This window comes from Fukomys damarensis, unplaced genomic scaffold (assembly GCF_012274545.1).
Source record: "Fukomys damarensis isolate Sample0158 unplaced genomic scaffold, DMR_v1.0_HiC HiC_scaffold_37, whole genome shotgun sequence".
In the NCBI taxonomy this organism is placed as follows: domain Eukaryota; kingdom Metazoa; phylum Chordata; class Mammalia; order Rodentia; family Bathyergidae; genus Fukomys; species Fukomys damarensis.
In genome coordinates this window covers 41,144,163-41,155,068 of record NW_022900949.1, presented here as the reverse complement: position 1 = coordinate 41,155,068, position 10,906 = coordinate 41,144,163, and the positions used below count along the sequence as shown (strand labels likewise).

Below are 10,906 nucleotides of genomic sequence, written 5' to 3'. Positions count from 1 at the left end.
TGTCATTAAATATGTTAGCATCCCCCTCCCCTTTTGATACTGCCAAGAATTGAACTGAGGATCTTGTGCATGCTAGGCAGGTGCTCCACCACCGAGGCACATCTTAGCTGTTTTTATTTTACTTATTTAGTCACACTGGGGGTTGAACCTGGGGCATTATGCCACTGAGCTACATCTTCAGCTCATGAATTTGTGATCCTTTTGCCTCATCTTCCGCAGTAGCTGGGACTACAGGTGTGCCACCATGCTAGGTTGGTTTTCTCTCTTTTACTGTTTTTAGTTTTTTTTCTTTTTTTGGACTGGGAATCAAACTCAAGACCTTGCACTCGCAAGGCAGGCACAGCGCCGCTGAACTAAATCCCTGGCCTGGGTTTCTCTCTTTTGATAGAAGTTTAAATAATTAAGTTTTGTTTTTGTGTTACGGGGGATCAAACTCACGGCTTTGCTTATGCTAGGCAAATGCTTTGCCACCGAGCTACATCCCTAGCTCTAAAGAGTAAATTTTGGCCGGTGAGGTGGGACTGGCCTGTAATTTCAGCATTTTCAGAGGCTGGAGCAAATAATCACAGATTCCAGCCCAGCCCAGGTAATTTACCAGTTTAGTGAGATCCTATCACTATCAAAGGTGGTGGTGGTGGGACACTTGGAATGTAGCTGAGTGCAGAGGGCTTGGGTTTAATCCCAGCACTGAAAAAAGAATGTTTTTTTTTTTTTTTTTTTTTTTTTTTTTTTTTTTTTTGAGACAGGGTCTTGCTATGTAGTTGAGACTGAACTGGAACTCACTATGTAGCCCGGGTTTGTCTGGAACTCACAGCAATCTTCCTGCCTCAGCCTCCCAAGTGCTGGGATTACAGGTGTGTGGCACTACACCCGACAAAAATAATGAATTTTGATGCTTCATAGCAGATACTTTTTGAAGCTTTCACTCTCTTCTGATTTGGACTAGAGTTCCATGTAGTAACTTTCTTTGAAGTTACTATTCTGGAAATACTTATAGATAGCATTTGTTTGGAGATGACTTGGGCAGTAGAATATTTTCTGTCTACTTTGGAAGCTTGCCCCCCCCCCAAAAAAAAAGCAAAAACCCTGGATTTTGATTTGATATGAAATGTTATGTTCTTGGGGCCACGGATTTAGCTCAGTGGTTCCACTGCCTGCCTCGCAAACTCAAGGTCCCTCGTTCCATCCCCAGTACCAAAACAAACAAATGTTGTATTCTTTTTTTTTTTTTTTTTTTTTTGGTACCAGGGATTGAACTCACGTCCTTAGCTTGTGAGGCAGGTGGCAGAACCACTGAGCTAAATCCCCTGGCCCCAAATATTGTATTCTTAAAATAAAACTTTTTAAACAGAACTACACTCAGTGAAGTGCTTGTCAAAAAAAGAGGGCAAAGAAGAAGTGAGGGTAGATCACTGGTAAAATGTGTGCTTATCACATGCAAAACCCTGGTTTTTATCCCTAGCATCACATTGAAAAGAAATAGTGCGGAACTTTATTTTATATAGTAGGAAATCCAGGGATATGCTGAAATTAATAAGTCTACAAATAGAGGTTGACAGGTGTGAAAGTGATCATAGCAAATATGAAAAATAAAGTGACTGGCAGAGGGTGATGAGAGGGTGGGAGGAGGGTGACTTAAATGCCCTAAGCTCTGCTGGACAGGTGGTAAATACTTAAAATTGGTAGACTTAAGAACAGAGGTCAGCCAGGCATGGTGGTACGCGCCTATAATCCCAGTTACTGTACTTGTCTGAAGGAGGCTGAAGGAGGAGGATCCAAGTTTGAGGCCTACCCTGGCCACTTGATGAGCCCCTGTCTCAAAATAAAAAGCCTGTGAGGATGTAGTTTTGTGGTCTCTTGAGTTCAATCCTTGGTACTGTAACAAATAAAACAAAAACAGAGGTCAAAGTGTACTTAGCTGTTTTTACTTTTCATAAATGACCAGGTGTGGTGGCACATGCCTGTAATCTCAGCACTTTGGAGGCTGAGGCAGGAGGATTACAAGTTCAAGGCCAGCCTGAGAGACCCTATGTCTCAAAAAAAAAGAAAAAAAAAATCAAAACAAAAAAACCCAATAGAAAAAATAGGTAGAATGCTAACCTAAATACCAAAGAAATATTATTTCTAGGAAGAAAAGTTGGTAAACTTTTTCATACTTAGTATAGGATGATGGTTAATCTGCCTTATCTGAATTTCTGAATATGAAAGAGGGGAAATAAGGTTACTGAGAGTTTAGTAGAGATTTAGGTTTTCCAGCTCTCTTAACTTATCAGTGTTCAGAAAAACAAAACAAAAAAATAAACATAGCAGTTTTTTTGGTGTGGGGATCGAACTCTGGACCTTGCTCTTTCAAGACAGGCGGTGGAACTACTGAGCTAAATGTCCAGCCCAATTTAGCAGTATTTCTTTGTACAGTGGACCCTTGATTTGTGAACTAAATTGGTTTGGGAGGGCTGGTTGTAACTAAAGTTGGTTGTAAGTCAAGATTTTTTTCCCATAAGAAGTAATGGAAATACTCAGTGTGTTCCAAGTCTCCCAAAGCACCCCTTAACTAACCTTTTCATAATAAAAAAATTGTATAATGTGCACAGTTTACCAGAAACACCAATACTTTTGCTAGGGTATTCACCAAAAAGTTATAAAATGTGCCTAGTTTACCAGAAACAACAATTTCATACTGTGTCCAACATTCAGAGTTACTTATTAATATCTTTGACTTGCTGGGAGGGAAAATGAATTAGAAGGTAGTTGTTTGGAAAGAGAGTCCCCTTCCTTAAGAACACCTGGAGTCTGGCTCTCTTGTGTCCTTTTCTTGGGAGAGTGAGTAGCCCACTAGGACCTTTTTCTGGCTCACTAAGGTCTCAACCTTTTCAGAACTAAAAGCTGGTCTAAGGTTGTCTGTTTCTGTTTTTTCTTTAACTCTGTTCTGTAGCATGATGTGACAGTGCATTAAAAAAGTGAATGCAGAGATGGGCTTTTTCTTTCTCTGGGTGGGTCGTCTCTACAAATGTTTGTAGCTCTGTCCATTTGTTCAGGGTTTCCTTTATTTTAGAAGAGGAACTTTACTGCAGTGATTGTTGACACTCCCCCTCCTCTTCAGAAAGCTCCTCATCTGCCATTTCCGCTTTTGTTTTTGGTGGTACTGGGAATCGAACTCAAGACTCTTTGCTTGCAAGGCGTGTGTGGCACCGCTGAGCTAAATCCCCAGCCCAGCTGCCATTCTCTTGCTGAGCCAGAAGTTGCTGAAGTTCCTCTGTAGACAGTTCCTCTGAGTGTTCCTCCACCAGTTCCTCAGCATCACCACTGTCTACCTGCAAGCCTATGGACTCCGCTGTAGTGACACTGTCATCACCCACAGGGTCAGTTGAAGGTTCAGGCTCCTCTACACGGCCTTCAGAGTCTCCTGTATAATTTTAGGGCACACTTTCTTCCAGACAGATCACAGGGTCCTTAGAGAGATATTTCTCAGTTAATTGAGGATTCCTCAGTTAACCCCACACAGGAAAGAGTGGCATTCAGGTCATAACTCAAGACTTTGGTCATAAGCTAAAAGTAAAATTTCAGTTGTAACCCGTGTTGTTCACATGTGAGGCTGGTAGTAACTGGGAGGGTTCACTGTATTGATACATAGATTATCCCTCGGATTGAGATAAAAAGTGTTTCTGTTGCATGATTACCTTACTACTGTAAAAATTTAACAGTGGTTATGAATTCCACCTTAGGTAATGGAAAATTCATATATTCTCTCAATATTTATGGGAATGCAATGACTTATTGAAGAAAGTAAAAAAAAATTTTTTTGGTACCAGGGTTCGAACTTGGTATCTTGCACTTGCGAGGCAGGTGGTGAAACCCCTGAACTAAATCCCTGGCCCTGAATAAAATAAATTTTAGGAAATGTAAATTCCATTTGAACTTGGTTTTCCTTTTTCTTATTGCTGGATATTCAACTGAGCTACATCCCCTGCCTTGCCTTTTTTTGTTGTTGTTTTCAGATAGAGTCTTGCTGTGTAGTTCAGGCTGGCCTTGAACTCATTGTGCAGCCCAGAATGGCCTCAAACTCATGGTGATTCTCCTGCCTCAGCCTCCCAACTGCTGGAATTATAGGCATGGGCCACCACTTGCTTTACAGGGGTTTTTTGGTACTGGGGATTGAATTTGGGACCTTGCACTTGCAGGCGGGTGGTGGCACCACTCAGCTAAATCCCTGGCCCGCCTTACTGTTTTTCAATTAATTAGTTACATGTTTGTAGTACATAATGATTTCGTTGCTTGCCAAGTATGATGGTACATAAGGTGTGAATTGGAGACCAGCCCATACAACTAGTTTGAGGCCAATCAGGGCTACATAGTTAAGGGCCATCCTGAACTAAAAAAGCAAGACCCTGTCTCAAAAAGAAAACCATAATGATTATATTACTTACGTATTTTTATGGTACTACGGATCCAACCCAGTAGTGCTGTACCACTGTGCTACATTCCCTAAACATTTTTTTTCTCTCATTGGGTTTATTGGAATATTTTATGTATGCAATATAGTTACATTCATCATTGGGATCTTTACATGACAGGCCTTGGTTCTCATTTTTTCCCCTTGTCCCTCCTCTCCTCCCCATTTACAAACACTTTATTTCCATTTTTTCATTTTCTTATATGTTTTTGTTTTCCTAAACATTTTTAATTTGATGTTGGGTCTCACTGCATTGCCCAGGCTGGTCTTTCAATTTGCATTCCTCCTGCCTTTTTGTTTGTTTTGTTTTTTGAGGCAGGGTCTCACTATGTAGTTAAAACTGATCTGGAACTCACTATGTAGCCCAGGCTGGTCTCGAACTCACAGTAATCTTCCTGCCTCAGCCTCCCGAGTGCTGGCATTATAGGCATGTGTCACCACGCCTGGCTCTCCTGCCTTCTAAATAGCTGGGATTACAGGAGTGCAACATGATGCTAGCCTTGCAGTTTTTTCGTTTTTTTTCTTTATAGTGGAAGCAAAAAACCTGAATTACGTACCAGCATGGTAGAGGAGCCATATTAATAGCTTCCCATATATCTCCCGTAACTCCTTTGAGCAGAATGTGATTAGAGTCCTGCACACTGTGAACTCTGTAATATTATTGAAGTTTTTTGTTTTGTTTTGTTTTTGGTACCAGGGATCAAATTTGGGACCTTGTGCTTGTGAGGCAGGTGGTGGCACCACTGAGCTATACCTATTACTGAGTGTTTATTCCAGCCTTGAGGACGGCGATAACCTACACTTGAGTAGCCTGTGCCGGATCTAACAGAAGAACAGTGTGCTTGGCCCTGATGGTCTTCCATGTGCTATGGAGATCATGGAAAACTTTCCTTTTAGTTCTCATAGCAGGCTTCAAGACTAATTTTCTACTCTGAGAGAAAGCTTCTAGTAGCAGGGAGAAAGGGAAAGTTCAGTAAGGGAGATAGTCTAAAAAGATGGAAAGGGGGCAAACAAGAATTAGTTGTTTGAAGACAGCACATCACATGGTGGTAACGCCTGTAATCCCAGCACTCTGGGGGCTGAGGCAGGAGTATTGCTGCAAGTTCAAGACCAGCCTGGGCTACATAGGGAGTTCCAGAGCAGCCTGAGCTACATAGTGAGACCCTATCTGAAAAAAAAAAAAAAAAGGACAGCACATCAACAAGGGTTTTCCCCTGACTCCTATGACTTGTACTGTTTGCTCTAAAATTGTAGGCTTCCTGGGCCAGGGATTTAGCTCAGTGGTTCCATTGCCTGCCTTGCAAGCACAAAGTCCCGAATTTGATCTTGGGTCCCCCCCAAAAATAGGAGGCTTTCCTAAGATGCCCAGGAAATTGTAATTTCAGATGTGGTGTTCTTTATTTATGGATAAATATATTCACAATGTATTATATGCATTGTTACAAGATTTATTACTGAATCAATTATTTGGAAGCATTGAAATATAATTTGTCTCCTCTATTTACACAGCACCCCACAGAAGTAGTGCCAGTGTCATTAAATTGCATTAAGGACCATATTTTTTCTCTGGTTTCACTCTTGCTGGATGAGTAATTTTTCCCCAGGGTGTGTATTAAGTTTCCTAGGGGAAATTCCTGTATGCATTTTCCCTAGTGTATACAACTACATTGTACATTTTATTGTTATAAATTGTAGATCTCACAGGAAGAAGGAATCATTTCTTCCTGTTCCACACTGAATTCCAAATGTGTGATCTAGAGAGGACCAGGACACAGTTTTGTCTGCCAGGGGTTTAGAGCCAAGTGGAAGAAATGACCTGAAATCTATGGCATAAGGCAGAGCATCTGGGCAGTAAAAGAGAGACTAGCATTTCTGACCTGATGGTTCAAGGAAGCAATTCATATTTCTGGATATTTGAAATTGATAATCTTTTTAGCAGGAAACTTTACAAGGTTTGCTGTTGCTCCTGGAGGTGGTACTAGTCAAGGGAGGAAGTTGCAAAGATAGCACTGGTAGGTCATTCATTATCCACATATGGTATGATTGTCCTCTGGGTGAATATTCACCTTTGTAGGTCAATTTCAGTACATAAATATTAGATGAAAAACCTGAAGAAGTGAGTTGTGAACTTTATTTAATTTTTTGCCTTCTGAACTTAAGTGTAGTGATTTAGTTATTTAAGCAACTGTAAATCATTACTTATATAGTGCTGCCTATTTGTCTCAGATACTTTTCTAAGTGTTTTATATAAATTTAATCCTTATGTCAACTCTGAGGTAAGTACTATCTTATCCTTGTTTTATAGGCACAAAAACTAAAGGTTCACTGACTGACTTAGTTACACAGTTGAGGTTGACTCAGCCGAGGTAGTCTGGCTCCAAGTCCATGCTCTTAATCAATAAGCTATACCACAAAGAAAGATGAGCACTGACTGTTTGGGCAAAGTGAGATTTTTAGTGTTTCTCATAAGAGCTGGTGCTTTGTTTGGGAGATGAAGAACGTGTCCCCTTTCTCAGGTCTTTCCACAGCTATATGGCATACCTGTCTCTCCACTGTGTGACATCCTTGGTGGCTGAAACAAAACATGTCAGTAGGAATCTCTGATTCTGGCTTCTTTCTACTTGCTTGGTAGTCCTCTCTGAGATGATCAGAGAGCAGTTTTGCATATGACATTTACTATTTGCAATAATGCTTGTTGCTGCTGAAAAGGTGGGATTGGCCTCCTGGCAGATACAGACTGTGTTTTTAGCCTGTTTCATCCAGTAATGTGACGCATTGTTTTTTAGTGTGATATAGTTTGATTTAAGAAATGTTAATGGAACTACTTTATATATTAAGTGAAAATGCAAGACGATATTAAAAAACTTTATTTTGGATTCTAGATATATTCAGCTGCCCTGATGGGCATCTACTTTGATTTGGTTTTATTTTGATGTCAGGGTGATTGCTTCTGTGCATTTTAAGATACAAAAACAATAGCCTAGTAGCTAGGCATAGTGGCTCATGTCTGTAATCCTAGCACTTGGGAGTCTGAGGCAAGGAAGATCACTGCAAATGTGAGGCCCTGCCTCAAAAATAAAAACAAAACAATAGCATTTTGACTTCTGTCCATTTATTTTATTTTTAGGAACCTTAAGGACTCTGCAATATGAATAATTCTCTGGAGAACACCATTTCCTTTGAAGAATACATCCGAGTGAAGGCACGGTCTGTCCCACAACACAGGATGAAGGAATTTCTAGACTCATTGGCCTCTAAGGGTCCAGAAGCTCTTCAGGAATTCCAGCAGACAGCCACCACTACCATGGTGTACCAACAGGGTGGGAACTGCATTTACACAGACAGCACTGAAGTGGCTGGGTCTTTGCTTGAACTTGCTTGTCCAGTCACTACCAGTGTTCAGCCACAGACCCAGCAAGAACAGCAGATCCAGGTTCAGCAGCCACAGCAGGTTCAGGTAAAAGGAAAACATTTAGCAGCCTGTTTAATACTTTTATTTGTTGTCAGGGTTTTGGGTATTAGGAACGTTATATCTGTACAGATGTTAAGAAATTATTTTTGGCGCAATGTGTAGTGGCACATACCTGTATTCCCAGCACTTAGGCTGAGACAGGAAGATCACTGTAAACTCAAGCCCAGCCTGAACTATGTAGCAAGACCCTATCTCAAAAAAAGAAAAAGTGGGGAGATGGGATAAAATTTATTTAGCTACTGGAGATTGAACTTGGGACCTTGCAAGGCAAGTGGTGGCACCACTGAGCTAACTCCCTGGCCCAATAAAACTTTTTTTTAAAAAAATTATTTTCAGTAAAGGGTATAGTTTTCCTTCCCCCCCCCCAGTGCTAGAGATTGATTAGTAGTAACCTTTTAGGGGCTGGGGATTTAGCTCTGGTTCTGCCACCTGCCTTGCAAGCACAAGGTCCTGAGTTTGATCCCTGGTGCCAAAAACAAACAAACATAGTAGTAACCTTGTATATGCTACTAAAAGGGAGTCTTCGAAACTTTTTTTTTTGTGTCAGGAATGGAACTCGGGACCTTTACCACTAAGCTAAATCCTTGGCCTCCTTTGAAACTTTGTTTAATACTAAAGCTATTATAGTTAACATGGACTAAAAATGCTTTCAGTCACTGTAAACTGAAAAAAACACAGATGCATGCTGTTTTCCCTTGGAGAACTGAATGGTATAGAAATTAAAGAGCTCTGGATATCATAGCTGCATGTAAGGCTTTGTTGCTGTCCATTCCAGAAGATCGGGAATTAACTAACAATTAAGCACATTAAATCATCGCTTGGTATCTATGAGTGATTAGTTCTAGGACACCTTACATAAGATACCAAAATCTGAATGCTTAAGCCACTCCCACCTCATCCCCCTTTTTTGAGACAGAGTCTTGCTCTATAGTCCAGGCTGGCCTCAAACTCACAGTGATTCGCCAGCCTCAGCCTCCCAATTGCTGGGATTATAGGTGTGGGCAGCCATGCCTGGTCCCTTTTATGAAATGATGTAGGGCTAGGGATTTAGTTCAGTGGTTCCACCACCTGCCTCACAAGCACAAGGTCCCAAGTTTGACCCCTTGTACCAAAGAAAAAAAACAAGAATTGATTTTGCAGATGATCATACATACCTTTTTGTATATTTAAAATCATGTCTAGGTTACTTATAATATCTAATATAGTGTTAAGAGTTACACTGTTTTGGTTTATTCCAGCATTTGGGAGACTGAGGCAAGAAGATCACCCTATGGGCTGGGGATATAGCTCAGTGGTTCTGCTGCCTGCTTTGCAAGCGCAAGGACCTGAGTTCAATCCCTGGTACCAAAGGAGGAAAAAAAAAAAAAAAGAAGATCACCCTGTGTTCAAGGCCAACCTGGGCTACATAGCAAATTGGATGCTATCCATCCTAGGTTGAGTAATCAGACCCTATCTCAAAAGACTCCACTACCCCCAATAGAAAAAAAATATCTGTGCATATTTAATACAGATGTGATTTTAAAAGTGTTTTTGATCCACACTTGGTTGAATCCATGTTTGTAGAACCCACAGCTACTGAGAACTAATTGTATTTAAAGCTCAGAACATTAGCTTTGTCACCAGGTTAGTGATATAATTAATAATTCATACTAATTGCCAGTTCTCTTTTTAGTAAGAATTATATTTTTTCCACTATGGATTTTTATTTTTTCTGAGACAGTGTCTTGCTGTGTTCCAAGCAGGCCTTTAACTTACTATGTAGCCCAAGTTGCCCTCAAACTTGAGATAGCAATCCTTCTGCCTGAGACTCCCAAAAGTGCTGAGATTACAGGCATTTGCCACCATGCCTGACCCCTGGCCCTTTTTTATTTTTATGTATTTGTTTTCTTTAGTTTTTATATTTATTAGTGCATATTTGTAGTACCTAATGATTACATTCCTTGTGGGGAGTTTGTTTTCTTTTGTTTGTTTGTTTTGTTTTTTTGTTTTTGGTTTTTTTGAGACAGGGTCTCACTGTATAGTTGAGACTGACCTGGAACTCACTATGTAGCCCAGGCAGGTCTCAAACTCACAGTGATCCTCCTGCCTCAGCCTCCCAAGTGCTGGGATCACAGGTGTGCACCACCACGCCCGGTGGTGGGAGTTTGTGTATGTATATAACACATCTCAATTCTTTTTCATTCCCTTTTCCAGGGCCAGGGATTTATCTTAGTGGTTCCACCACCTGCCTCGAAAGTGCAAGGACCCGAGTTTGAATCCTGGTACCAAAACAACAACAACAACAACAACAACAAAACCCAAATTATTCATTCCCTTTCCTGCCTCACTTCTGCTTTCCTTCCCTCCATCTCTTTTGTTTATTTGTTTTTTTTGAGGAAGTTTCTCTGTGTAGTTCAGACTGGCTTTAAAGTCACTGATTAGCCCAGGCTGACCTTGAACTCACTGTGTAGTCTAGGCTAGACTTGAGCTTTCATTGATCCTCTTGCCTCAGCCTCTCGAACAGTGGGATTATAGGGACCACACATGGCTGTATCTTTTAGTTTGTAATTTATTTTTATTTTGGATTTCTCATGTAAGAGAAACTTATGTCAACAGTGTATTCATTTTCCTGTAAATAACTCGTTTTTTAAAAAAAGGCAGGAACTTGCTAAATTGCTGAGGCTGAGCTTGAATTTAGATCTTGCCTCAGCTACCATACCTGGCTTGAGCATCATACTATGTATTTTAAAATACTGTTCTCGCAACTCCTCAGTGAACCTTCTCCCTCTTATTTACTACACTTGAGGCAGCTGAAGCTTAGAGATTAGGTAATTTACTCATTCACTGACCACTAGGAAAGTACAGTTATCAGTTCACATTTAAGTCTGATTTTCTTGTTTTTTTTGGTACTGGGGATTGAACTCAGGACCTTGTGCTTTTGAGGCAGGCAGCGGAACCAGTAAGCTAAATCCCTTGGCCCTGTTTTTTTTTTTTTTTTTTTTTAC

At 40.6% G+C, this 10,906-nt stretch overlaps 1 protein-coding gene across 6 annotated transcripts in view; it reads left to right on the top strand.

Annotated features, from left to right (window-relative positions):
- Nucleotides 1-10,906, top strand: part of Qrich1 (glutamine rich 1) — a 50,030-nt gene that overhangs the window by 7,559 nt on the left and 31,565 nt on the right. For all 6 annotated transcript variants that reach the window (XM_010615612.2, XM_010615613.2, XM_010615611.3 and 3 more), the window contains one exon: nucleotides 7,578-7,907. In XM_010615612.2, the coding sequence (XP_010613914.1) occupies nucleotides 7,599-7,907 (309 nt within the window). In that variant the 5' untranslated portion in view covers nucleotides 7,578-7,598. The remainder of the gene's footprint in view (nucleotides 1-7,577; nucleotides 7,908-10,906) is intronic.